General features: G+C 40.8%; 1 protein-coding gene across 4 annotated transcripts in view; it reads right to left on the bottom strand.

The window, feature by feature from the left end:
- Nucleotides 1-10,140, bottom strand: part of POU2F1 (POU class 2 homeobox 1) — a 150,144-nt gene extending 140,004 nt beyond the window's left edge. For 3 of the 4 annotated variants that reach the window (XM_072993987.2, XM_072993988.2, XM_078389817.1), the window contains exon 1: nucleotides 9,947-10,130. In XM_072993987.2, the coding sequence (XP_072850088.1) occupies nucleotides 9,947-10,004 (58 nt within the window). In that variant the 5' untranslated portion in view covers nucleotides 10,005-10,130. Of the gene's footprint in view, nucleotides 1-9,946 lie in introns of all 4 variants that reach the window. The other variant, XM_072993986.2, reaches the window with a different exon arrangement.
- Nucleotides 10,141-14,268: the final 4,128 nt, after the last annotated feature.

The following is a 14,268-nucleotide window of genomic DNA, read 5'->3' as shown; positions in this document are numbered from 1 at the left end:
CTTAAAAATGAAGGCACTAAAAAACCTCATGAATGATTTTACAAATAGTACCATCAAAACTTATTCTTACATAGAAAGGTAGTTCTGGCAATTGGTACGAATGGCTTAATATCACATATTTCTGGAAAAGCTGTTTTAGCTAGCTAGTTAGTTATATATACCACCCCATTAGTGCAACACACTATTCTGAGCAGTTTATAGCAAAATAAAATGTTACTCCACAACCACTGAGTTGTAAATAAAGCCAAGATACTATAAAACATGCTACAAAAGACTTAATACCAGTTATCAAATAAGATGGAACACAAGACTATGACTGTCTTGTGCATCAGACCTACGGTACATCTAATCACAGCCCAGGTAAAAACCATAGCCCTCTTCTCAAATTTGTCAGCACCTCTTTCCATCTTCTTCCTTATGGGAAATTTCAACAGAGGTAGGAGAGAAGATACAGTGGAACCTCTACTTAAGAACTTAATCCGTTTTGGAATGGTGTTCTTAAGTTGAAACGTTCTTAAGTTGAAGCAAAATTTCCCATAGGAATGGACTGAAAACCAATTAATCCGTTCTGGCTGTTTTTTTGTTATGTAGAGGTGCGTTCGTACATTGAAGCATTAGTTCCCATAGGAACTAATGCAAAGCTGGTTAATACGTACTCTACTACTAGGGGGAGAATTTTTTTTAACCTAAGATGACCTAAGGTTAAAAAAAGAGCAGGAAAGGTTTTTTTTTCCTGTTCTTATCTTGGATTTCTGTTCTCAAGTAGAAGCAAAATTTAGCAAATGGAGCTGTTCTTAAATTGGATTGTTCTTAAATAGGGACGTTCTTAAGTAGAGACCCCACTGTAGTTCTAACATGTTTTAGAAGCAGTAGTCAGAAAGTAAACAGATCTGCTATCTGCCACCTTTTAAGTATCCTTCAGTAATCCCCCTTGCTTTCACAGGCATGTCCTGCAGTACATGAATCAATGTCATTGTGACGTTCACCTCCTTGAGGCACCTATGTTTCGTGTCTTCACAAAGGCTCCAGTCGTGTTTTCCTTTCACTGCCACCAGTGGATTACCTCAATCCACAAAATAATGATGTTTGATCACATACTTGTATTGTGAATGCAAACAAAACTTATTTATTAAAGTGAAGCCAATTTATTAATCACAGAAGTTCTTCAGATGTACATACTATTCTCTCGTCATATAATTTCCACCTTCTCTATTAATCTTAACCAGTCTCTAATTCTTATTAGTATCTGTTCCTTCTCTCTCTGACTAACTTTCACTGTGACTCTCTTCTCCTCTCAGGCTCCACTTTTTAACCCCTCTCTTGACTCCGACTCTCAACAATATTAGCATAGACATAAATAATACATGACTTATACCTTAAAAAGGGTGAATGCTACAGTCACCCAAAACAATGATTTGTATATATTGGATTTCAATGTGCTCTTGGTAAAAGCTAATGCTCTGATTCTTCTTCACCTTTTATTATTATTCTTTTAAATCATTCCTTTAAATCAGATGCAACCAGAATATGAGATTATTATGCCTGTCTTGAGAAAAATTAGTTTTAAGCAGTTAATGTGGTACAAGCTACCTCTCTGCCTCGTTATTTATATGACAAAAATGATGTACAAAATATTGTCACTTTTATTAATTTTTTAAGATCTTCATACAAACAAAAGCATATTGAGCATGTTTATTATAAACAGATGCTCACAATAGACAAAAACTAGTAGTGAGCACAGATGCATCTTATGCTGTTTTATCCATATAGGCAAACTAAGCATAACTATTTAGTTGAAGTGAATGGTGCCAAAACATGCAAATGCATCTAAAGATACGCCAGGTAAAACAGGTCAAGAGAAAGATTTTTCAGTATACCCTTCCATATAAATCAGTGTTCCCAATCTGGGAGTCATGCGCCCCAAGGCGGTCACAAAATGTTTTCTTGGGGTTAGCAGGATGTCTTATATGTGTTGTAGCCCTTCTTATATAATTTCTTCCTTGACCTTTCAGAGCAGGATATTAAAGTTAGTGTGTACGTATAAGACACAGGCCATTTGGGGGAGAAAGAAGCCTCTACTTTCTACAAAGAGATGACTTTGCCCTATTAAAATACCTTTTTATGCAAATGTGGCGGGGCTCACAGGTTATATGGCTATTACAAAAGGGAGTCACAAAAAAATTGGAAACTGTTGATATAAATGGAAAAACCTGGAGAACTAAGTCGGGAAGCATTGCAAACTACATTAATATCCCAGCATGTGCTCTGTTTACATAGAGTATCTGAACATTATGAGTCTCTATTTTCTGTGGAGGACAGCTCCATATGTATAATAGATACATGTACATAGCAGTATTTGATAGAAAATAAATGTAGAGCAAGAAGACATACCTGTATTTGCAGCAGCTTCGGGCAAACTGAGCTGAAATGAGTACTTACAATGCAATCCTATTCATATTTATTCAGTTGTACTGCCCTCTGTGTTTAATGATATTTACTTGCTTATATGAGTGCAATTACAGCCACAAACTGCTCTCAATACCTGTCACCTTCCTCAAAGAAGATTCACATTCATTCAGTACATTAGAAGTTTCCATAATTCAGCTTTGTGCGTTTCTGTATCCATTGTTCAAGCACAGTCACCAAAATCTGGAGTTGAAACAACTGTGTTATTCTCATTCCAATTTCCTTCTCAGAACATGCCTTAACAGGCTTTAAAGACAAGGCCGCGTTTAAAAATGAAAGATCTTTGAGAAAAAATGTCTTCTAATTCTAGGAATTTCAACATATTGGCATGTAGAACTCTTAACTTCTTACGCAGTAAAAAATATAAAATGGCATATTCCAAAATTGGAGAAACAAATGGTATTATGTTTATTTCCTTTTTCCTTTAAGAGAACCCCTAAGTATCTCAGTATTTCATTGTTTACTGACTTCGCTTGTGTCTGCTTCAGACACACAGATGCAAAAGTACAACTTATTGTACAAAGGCACAAACTTCAAATGATGACTGAATGTTTTCTTCTGTTTACTAGCAAATGGTGTTTGTGTAACTTGCAGCAACTAATTACAACTAATTGATGAGATGCTAGAATACATGAGATGCATGTTTCAATCATGTGCCTGGTGACATAATCAACTGCAGAATGGACATGTACCCTGGTATCTTGCCAATTAGCTGCAATTAGCAGTAGCAACTTATGCACACATCAGTATGATTCGAGACAGTACAGTATGTGCTTTCACCGAAGTTTTAGAAATATATTTCACCAATATATTTCCTCACTGGTACTAAAACATCTACTTATCACATTCTTCATTATACTTGGAGAAAACCGCAAGAGAAGAATGGATGCTTTCTTTCAAGAAATGAACAAATAAACAAATGAATGCTTACAATGCTTGTTTTCTTATCAAACCTAGGTGAGTACTTTAAAAAACATACATTGTTCGACTTAGTCGATATGTGGTACATGTCCTAGAGCTAATTTCAAGTTCAAAAATCTGTAATTTAAAACACAAAACCAGAAACAAATAAGCAGAATAGTTTGTTCTTTCAGCTTTTAAAAAGCAGTATAAAACCAGAACATCATGCAACTGGTTCTGAACAACAAGGAGGCTTGGCCTGTATTCCTTACAAGCACCTCCCATCTCATGGTCTACGTCTTCATTTTTAAATGAAGGAAAAGCAGTTTGTGTTATCGCATTACGTTTCACCTCCATAACTGAAAACAAAAACAAAGACAAACCACTGGGGCCACTCCTAACCTCAGTGTGAGGTCCAAATGTAGCCAAGCTACCCAAATAACAGTACTCCTAACTCTCACTTTTTATACTACCGCTACCTCCTGAAAACCGCTAGTGTCTGAAAATCAAGCAAAGTGAAATGAAGAACATAACCTTCAGTTAAGTTTAGATACCAAAACAAATAAACCAAAAGCTTCAGATAATTACTGCAAGTGAAACCACGGTTCAAATTTAATCTCCTATACCCAGAGAAAGGATTCAAACCTATGCACACTTATTAGAAAATAAGACACACAGACACCTTGAAAGGCCTTTCTGTGTGTTCACACAAATCCATTTTGTGACAATACAGGATGCACTAAAACAAACAGAACCACCAAAAGAAACTGAACAAACAACAGGTATGGAATTGTTAAAGGGCACACGTTAAAGTACTCCCATAAGAAAAGATTTCAGGCAGGATTCAGTCCAAAGAGAATGTCACAGGAAAAGACATAAGTGAAGATATCAGCTCTGGAAAAAGTAAAGAGGGAATGAGATGGGAAATGTATACAAGAACTTTTTTCACTCTTCCTAATGACAGTCTTCAACCTTTCTCTCACCTAGCCACAGCACAAATTCCACTGGTAGCCAAAGGATGACACAACCTTTTTCCAACTTTAATATTTTATACTACAACCATCTACTACCAGCTGACATGCCTACTGAAAATGAAACAAGGGAAACCAGAATATAATGCAAATAACAGTTGTTATGGACACTCTGGAGTCATCTAATTCTAGAACAATGACGTATTTTTCTTTTCTTTTCTTTTTTCCTTTTGATGCTACTACAGTCATATATGACTTATTCAGCACTAGGAACTACAGCAGAAAGGTAAGGTGTCCTGGTAGGTCAAATTAAGTTGTGTATTTAATTTGGTGTATCCCTTTCATAAACATCACAATTTCTAAATGGCTACCCGTTGCACAGTTTTGTTGTTCTGAAGTTACCACTTCCAATGTAACAAGTTTAGACACTAGTCTAAAATAGTGAAACATTTTATTATGTCTTTCTTGAGACATTTGTATGAATCCTTTTGCCTAGCTAAACTGGCATAGTACAAACAGTGTACTAGCTGTGTAATTTCTGGAGGTAAACTGCCCCAAGACAAGAAATCACCATTGACATTATCAGTTGCATAATGAATTGTATGACTCAGGGTGCAACTGATAGTGGCTATTAACCAAGTTTGGGAAAGTGTTTCTTAACTAAAGCTTGGGAGGGAAAACTTACCTGGGGATATTTGTCTCCAAATGTTACACTATTTAGATAGAAACATAAAAGGTCTTGGGCCTTTGATATTTTTAACAGATAAAGCAATAGCTACAATATGTAGTAAAACATGGAGAAAAGTTGAAAGACCAATTATTAACTTGATTTTGCTACACAATAAAAGCACAAATTTGCTGCCACTTTGCTCTTATCATACAGTTTCTTTGGCCACACCTTATTTAATTTATCACCGAATTGACATCCAGGAACAAGAAATAAAATAAACAAAGCAGCAACATTATATTTATATGTCAGTTTACTGTATAATATTTCTGTCACAACAACAATCCTTAGAACTTTGCATCAAAGGCTTCAATACCAGACAAGCTCACAACTCTCACTTGTCAGCAATTAAAAACCAGTTTTTTAAAAGAAACAGTAATTATGTCAAAATTAATTCAAAGCAAAAAGATGAGTGGTATTAAAGAGTTTAAAGATACACAAGCATAAGTCTATCCATTCATGATACAGTGAAGACTTCCCTGAACCCCATCCTATCAGTGCATATAGCTCAACAATGTCAAATTCTGTTATTCATATGCCGTATTGTTACTACACAACTGAACTTGGAATGTAGGAATATTGAACTATATACATCTGACATTAAAAAATCTACAACCTGCCCTAATTGCTGGAAATTTGCGAGCCTGATGCTGCTCCATCATTTCTTGCATATTTCCTGTCATGGAAGTGACAGAAGCAGGCAAAAATCCCCTCATTCTACAAAAAGAAGCACTATTTCATCAGTAAATAGGAAATAATGGAAGCTAAAGGTAGATCAGACACAGCCATCCTCTTACTCCTCATGAGTTTCACTGTTGCAAATTACTGTAACTTCATGCTCAATTACACACATTAGAATACTCTCTGGTGAATTTTATATTATCGCAGAAAGTGTCTACAGTGATTTAGGTAAAGCTATACATGGCAATGTACATAGATTTTTAAAAAAAATCAGCATGAAACTGGGCTATCCTGTTCTCTCACACATGACAGGCTACATCCAACATCACATGATGTGAGTGGCCTCCACTTGTGTTGTAAAACTTCCCTTCCCCCTCCCTAAACATACCACACATATACTAGTATTTGCTTTAGATGGTTCTCCAACTCTGTACAACAGAGGAGGGGGCTTAGAGGAGACTCAGGGAAAGGAGACACTTTCCCACAATGCAGAAATCACAGAAAAAGTTTGCTATCCAAACATATTACAGTATACAATTCAATGTGCAAACTTAAAGCTACTAAAGTCTTGATTTTTTAAAAAAATGATAATGTTTTTATCATTTTTAATGATAAAAGGAGCTTTGTGGTGCAGTGGTTAAACTGCTGCACTAAAGCCAAAACTATGCTCACAATCTGGGGTTCAATCCCAGGTAGCCGGCTCAAGGTTGACTCAGCCTTTTATCCTTCCAAGGTTGGTAAAATGAGTACCCAGCTCGCTGGGGGGGGGGGGAATGTGTAGCCTGCATAATTAACTTGTAAACCACCCATAGAGTGCTTTAAGTGCTATACAGTGATATATAAGCAGCATGATTTGCTTTTGCTTTTTACAATAACATTTGAAAGTGCCAAAAGGCTATGAGAATGTTGTCCCACACACATGCTTTTTGTCCAAAATACCAGTCACAGCAACAAAGACATACAAAGTCTTTAAAAAGCAGGATTCCAACCATAGACTATACAGGAAGTATGTCTCAGACTAATATAGCATAGTAAGAACACAAACTCTGTCAAGAGCCCTGCCTGTATCAGAGGCATTGTTGCTAGGCAGCAGCAAGGCGAACCAGCGAAACTTCTGATACATTTTGAGTTAAAGACTAGTGGAAACTGCAATAACGAAAATACTCATCAAGTTTATTTCATGTAGCCCAGAGGCCAGGAGACAGAACAGAATAATAAAATGTATCACTATGGATTGCAGCAAAGACCAAGTGTTCCTGTTCCTCCCACAAAGGTACATACAAGTAATCAGTTTAGCCAGATATCAGAATCAATGGTGGATGAAAAATAAAAACTTCCTTGCCTGGAGAAACATCTGAAAAAAATGACAAAATCAATCTACGATTAATTACAGATAAGTTATTGTAATAAATCCCATGTTCTAAACATTAATGATGAAAATAAGCAAAACCATAAGATCCCAGAATTATCAAATTTGATTTGAAAATGGAAAAGTTACAACTGCTGAGTTCATAAAGTTCCCTAACAGAGCCAAATTTCCATCTAGCATTCCATCCTTTAAAAATTATTACTAGAACAGTTACAATGACACTTTTTTTCTGCAAGAAGCGATATGCATATATTATAGTCTCAACAGTATTTAAATTTCACCTACAAAGGAAACTATTCTCAGATAAATGGCTTCCTCATGAGATTCAACACTACATTCAATTCTAACTCATTAAATCAAATGAACTGTATCTTGTCCTCTGGCCAATGACATCATTGGTTTAACCACATCTTTTTAAAAGGGCATAGGAAATATGCTTTTAAGACACAAAATCATATTAAATGTGTGTCCAGTCAACTTCTAGGAATGGGATTTTTTCCCTACAAACCCTGACTTTAATTTCTGAGGCCAGAAGTGAGCATATGGAAAATTATTATAAAATATTATAAAATAAAATATTTTGACGGAAGTTACCCAAAAAAAATTACTGTTCCTACACATGCAATTCATGGTCATATATTTCCAGCATTGTTTATTACTAAATACAGATACTGTAAAATATACTGCTGTCAGAAAATTTTTCTGCATAGACTGAAGGGAATGAACACTAATAACTATACAAATCTGTCAAGTGTCCTAACACTTGATTAAAAACATACAAGTATAAAATAATTTCAAAAGAGAGAACTTTGGTTTATTAAACATTTGTTGTCTAAGACACTTTATGTGTTGAAAAATACTGTATTTCTAATTCCATCATTTATAACAAACTTAAAATTTCTCTTTCTCTTATTCACTGGATTTTTCAGTACTTCTAATCATTTTAGCATCAACAATTAAACATAAAACAACACTGCCCATATAATTCTGGCTCTAAATAGCAAGATGAAAGCTCTTTTTGGTATTATGTCTGGTTACTGCAAAGAATTTGTAGTGCGATTTAAAACTGTCACCAATTGTGTATGTTCTGTATTTTACACCGGAATGTTATTTTGAATGTACTACAGATTTCAAAGCTTCAAAAACTGAGAGAAACTGTGCTTTTCTCCATCAAATGAAGAAGTCAATAAAGACAAAGGGAGAAGAAGGGCCCCACACACAGTGATCTGGAAAGAGTGCCTTAGAAAGTCCTGTTGTTGCCTATAAATTAAAAATAAGCCCCTTATTTGAGGCATAAGCGAGAGAAGCAGAGAAGCAGATCTGATGCTGCTCATGCCCCAGGAGGGTTTTGTTTTTGCTGTGGAGGCTGGGAGGGGGGTATTTTCGTTATTAGTAAATAAATCAAGCAACAGAGAGTGAGGCCTAAGCGCCTGCCAAAGGAGCCCAGGCCTAGCTTTCCTCCCTTCCCACTATACAGCCTGGGTTTGATCTCAGGGCCCTGTTCCTTGCCAAGAAAATGTAAAAAGGCAAGAGAGCAAGAAAGAAGAATCATATTGAACCACAAAAGCACATGGGGCGAATGTAAAATATAAACACGGCATTGGGCTCTGAGTGGCTGTTATTAAAGGCCTGAATTACTAAACATGAGAGGCGGGGAAAGCCAGGCGGCCATTTCAATAATATAAACCTCCCCGAATTAGACATTATTCAAATGAGAGAAAGAGAGAGGGGGAGTGAAGAGAAGAGAATTAGAAAACAGCCGCTCTCCGCTGGCGCCCAGCCTGTCACCCCGGAACCCCGACCCTGCCGCCCCAGCTGTGGGGAAGGGGGGGCAAGGCATTGTTAAGCGTCCTCGCCATCCTCCACCGCGGAGGCCCCCCCTCCTCCTCCGGGACTATTACCCGGCGCAAACCCTGGCAAGCAACCTTGAAGGTCTCCCCTCCATCTCACAGAGGGAAAGGGGGAGGATTTGGCAGGACAGCCCCGGATCCAACCCCTCGGGAAGGGGGAGATCCCCGTCCGCCCCGTCCAATTCCCGAGAGAGTTTTCTCTCGCCCCCCCCCCGCCGCCTTAACCACATCCACACCCCTTGTGAGAGCAAATCTCTTCAGAGCAACCTGCACCCCCTTCTCTCTCCCCTTAGGCCAGACATCCCCACCCTGTGAGGAACCCCGCACACCCCTTCTCAGGACCCAGGCCTCAGCCTCTGGGGAAATACTTTGGGGAGGCGAGGGGGGGCTGCTACAGGGCGGTTACGGGGACCCTAAAAAGGCACTTCTCCCCCCCCCCGCCTCTTCTTGGGGCCGACCCTCCACTGATCCAATGCGACACCAGAGCGGGCGGGGGTGCGGCTCCACTCGGGGGCCCGAGGCGAATATTGGGGCGAGGGAAGGTGACGAGGGCCCTTCCTTCCGCCCCTCTCTCCGCCACCGTCCGCCCCCACACACACTCCCGGTCAGTCGTTGCGGCGGCGGCACTGGCCCCCGCTTTCCACTCCCCGACTTTCGGTTAGAGATCATATGAATATGTAAAGCAGCTCCGCGGTGGCGGCGGCGCTCGGCCTAGCGGCCCAAGCCGAGGTCTGAGGAGGGCAAGGGCCGGGGGGGGGGACCCTGCCCGTTGCCCCCCGTGCCCGCGCGTGTCTCTCTCTGTGTGTGTCTCCGTGACTCTCGCCTCTTCCCCCGCACCGCGGCTACCCCCCAGCTCCCTCCTGTGCCGTTAATTATAATAATCCTGAGTACTAATAAATTATGCTAAGCGAGGAAGGCGGGCGGCGGGGGGGGGCGCGTGTGCGAGTATGAATATGAATATGTAAAATGCAGTAATGATTACCTGCCGCCACCGCCGCCGCCGAACTCTCATCTTGACTCGCTGCTCCTCCGTCCGCCATTTTGAATATTTTAATCAAAATCGGCCGCCCGATAAACCCTCCCTTGCTCGTTTGCTCCTCGGCGGCCCCCTCCCCACTCGCGGCGTTCGGTGCGCAGGCGCCAAACGCCCCGGCTGGCTCCCTTGCCTTCCTGGCGGCCGGTGCGCATGAGCGCGTTTTTCTTCTCCTCCCCTTGAGGTTGCGGCCGAGACGCGATCTGGGAGGGTGGGAAGTGGGGTCATTTGGGGTATCAAGCTCTCTTCAAGCAGCAACGGGGCGGAGGGGGGGGGAAGAGACTTTGTGGTTCGCCTGCTATAGGGATCTCATCACCCGGAGAAGGGAAAACGGCGGCCGGAGGTTCCTCGGCTGTGCCGTTAACGGAGTAGCGCTAGAGGATGATTTGCCGGAATGAAACACGCGCACCGTTCGTGCTACATAGGATCGCCCACTGGCCGGACTGCGCTGGTTGACTTTTTCCGTCCCAGACCCGCTCTTGGAAACAGAGTGCTCGCTTAGTCAGAAAACGAACCAAAATTTTTTTACTCCCCTTTAAATTTTTATTCCTTTTCTTTAAATGGAACACGATTGGTCTTATAACTTCCTTTATTGTGGCCTTGAACAAGTCCAGTCTGATCCTACGCATTCTTTTCCCCCAGGAGTGCGAGCTCTATGCGAGTTTTTGACGTATGTACTATTGCTATATTGCTCCTGACGGCTGTAAACCTTCGGGTAGTGTGGGCGGCATATAAGATAAATCAATCAATCAATCAATCAATCAATCACTGTTTAGCATAGTTGCAAGTGAAGGGGGGGGGGAATTCAAAGCAGAATAAAATGTCTCGCCTCTCACACCACATGGATCCACAAAGCCCTTAAGAAAATAGCAGTACAACCGGTAGAAACATTAAAAGGCTGCATCCTCTTAACAGCAGAGAGCCAGCAGCAGTGCTAGTGTAGGGGAAAACGTGAAAGTGCAGGAATTTATAATGACAGTTCCCATGACCAACCCCTCCCATCTCAAAGCCACTGGGAGATCAGCAAATGAGTTCTCAGTCAGAAACTGGACTTTTGTAAAGCTAATGGTGCTTGATGGCCCGTTTCAACTAGGCTGAAATAGTTGTGTTACAACAAGGATCCTTTGCAATCATACATTGTTCCTGGGGAAAATCCGTTTCTCTCGCAGCTACCTTCAGGGTTGCAGCTAAACTTAGAGGTTGTATTTTACCTGTTTGTTTTAAAGATGCAAGACTCGTCATTTCTGCTGCAACAGGTTAACATGGTTGCTCATCAAATTTTGAGGAAGAAGTGGTAAATAAGTCACTCTAAATGCCCTCTGAAGAAGCAATTTTCCCCTGACACTTAGAGGCAATATGGAATTAAAATGGTGCTGTTATTGTGAAGGCTTTGTAGCCAGCATTCATATTTGGCTCTGGAGGAAGCAGAGATGGGTTCAAAACAATGAGCTGCCTATTCAGATAAAAGTCAGATGGGAGAAGGTGATCTTCCCAGGTTCAAATCCCAGGTAGCCGGCTCAAGGTTGACTCAGCCTTCCATCCTTCCGAGGTCGGTAAAATGAGTACCCAGCTTGCTGGGGGGGCAATGTGTAGCCTGTATAATTAAAAAATTGTAAACCGCCCGGAGAGTGCTTGTAGCGCTATGGGGCGGTATATAAGTCCAATAAATAAATAAATATAAATAAATTCCTCATCTCAGAAATGGAGATAGCAGTGCTAGACAAAGATGCAATATTGTTGTAAATTTCAATCTCAATCTGAGCTGTCATGAAATGGTAAAACAGGGTTATTGCCAGCTAGTATGTTCCAGCCTTATTATCCCTTCCCACCATACTCATTACAGGAGTAATTATCCCACAACAGTACTGGGAAATGTTGAAGGTAGCAGGAAAAGAGGAAGATCAAATACAAGATGGTCTGACTCCCTAAAGGAAACCACAAGCATGAGTTTGTGAGTCCTGAGTAGGGCTGTTGAGAACAGGACATTTTGGAGATGACTCATTCATAGCATTGCCATAAATTGGAGAAGGGGTGACTTCATAGATCACAACAACTATGTAGAAAGGGCATATTAATCCCAGATGACATTATTAGCACTCTTAATGTGCCCTTCAGTCTGTGAAACACAGATTTTTCCTGCATGACTACTTTGGTTTGAAACTGGATTTCTACTAACATGTCTTTGTTGGAACAATGTTGCGGATGATGATGTCAAACTGTGGCAATTGTAAAGCACCGCATGTCTGCATTGCCTCCTGTGCACAGCTGCCACTGTAAGTGGAGATATCCAATGATTTTTTTTAAAATGCTGAAAGTTGTGCCTGGAAAACAAAGGAACCTTCTCCCACCTGGTTTGCATCTCCAGGAGAATCATATTAGCAATATTACTGTATGTAGAAAATGACCAGAGTTGTTCTTGGCTTTAACCTACACCTGCCCAAACATTAAGTAGCCCACTTGTTACACAGATGCCGCTTGGGAAAGAGAGAAAGCAGATTTAATTCTTTTAAGAGGTGGTGTCACATATTCGGAACAGATCAAAACAATGTACTCTTTCACACAGTGCTTAATAAATTTGTGTCATATGCCGCTACAAAATACAGTGATGGCCAATAGCTTAGGTAACTATAAAGGACAGATTCAACAAAGGATCTAAGGGCATTCTTTGCACACATTTCAGTAATCCTTGTGACTGTACAAATCTTTGGCATTTATGCTCACAGAATGCACAAGCTAGTGCTGACTTTCAAATAAATAATCCCTTCACATACATGAAGCACCTATATTTAAAGTATACAGAGCGTCTTTTGTATATGCTATTTCAATAATTATTGCAATTGTATCCAAGGCTATTTGGTACATAATATGTGGTGCTGATAGTTATGATGGCAGAATGCAGTAAGCTAGTGCTGTGATTACAATAATAGAATTAGAACAAGAGACCATAAAGGTAAATCAGGCCTATCCTCTGATGAAGCAGGAAATCCAATACTAAACATCTCTAATGCAGGGTCTTCCAACCTCTCCTTAAAATTCTCCAGTGAAGAAGAAACCACTAGCTTCTGAGGTAGCCCATTCAGCTGACTGTCAGGAACTTCTGCCTAATGTTGTTTAAACAAGTCCAGCTTCCTCAATGATTATAGTTGCAAAACAAGAGTACCATAGGACCCTCATATCTGCTGGGGATTGTTTCCAATATTTAATATTTTGAGACCATGTATAAGTGAATCAGTGGATACCCTGAAGGAGCTTGCAGAAGCCCTCAAAACATGGACCAGGGCGTGGACTCACCTCCCTCTATTACCATCTCCATGCAAGAATTGGAGGTTGTCCATGAATTTGTGTTCCTTGGCTCAACCATCTCTGTCACTCTTTCCCTAGATGTTGAGCTGGATAGACGCATTGGCAAAGCAGCTATCATGTTCTCAAGACTCACAAAAAGAGTATGGCTCAATAAGAAGCTGACAGCATACACCAAGATCCAGGTTTATAGAGCCTGTGTCCTGAGCACACTCCTGTACTGCAGTGAGTCCTGGACCCTTCATGCATGGCAGGAGAGAAAGCTGAACACATTCCACATGCGCTGCCTCCGACGTATTTTTGGTATCACCTGGTAGGACAAAGTTCCAAATAGAGTAGTCCTAGATCGAGTTGGAATTTTTAGCATGTATACACTACTGAAGCAGCGACGCCTACGTTGGCTCGGGCATCTTGTGAGAATGGCTGATGGTCAGATTCCAAAGGATCTCCTGTATGGAGAACTAGTGCAGGGAAATCGCCCCAGAGACAGACCACAGCTGCAATACAAGGATATCTGCAAGCGGGATTTGAAGGCCTTGGAAATGGATCTCAACAGATGGGAAACTTTGACATCTGAGCGTTCAGCCTGGAGGCATGCGGTGCACCATGGCCTCTCCCAATTTGAAGAGACCCTCGCCCAGCAGGCTGAGGCAAAAAGGCAGTCATGAAACCAGCAAAATCAGGGAGCTGGACAGGGGACAGATTGTATTTGTCTTCAGTGTGGAAGGGATTGTCACTCTCGAATTGGCCTTCTCAGCCACACTAGACGCTGTTCCAAGTCCTCCATGCAGAGCACGATACCATAGTCTCTCGAGACTGAAGGATGCCTATGATGCATATGTGTACAGTATACTGACAGCCATTACAAAGTGACTCACATATTTTTGTTTGACAAAGGAAAATAATAACTGTACTGACTAACAAAATGAAGTAATCCCTATGAGTGGCAATCTGCATATGAGCAGGTACTT

Source organism: Pogona vitticeps, chromosome 3 (assembly GCF_051106095.1).
Source record: "Pogona vitticeps strain Pit_001003342236 chromosome 3, PviZW2.1, whole genome shotgun sequence".
NCBI lineage: Eukaryota > Metazoa > Chordata > Lepidosauria > Squamata > Agamidae > Pogona > Pogona vitticeps.
Note: the sequence above shows the minus strand (reverse complement) of the source record. Positions and strands in the feature narration are given on the sequence as shown.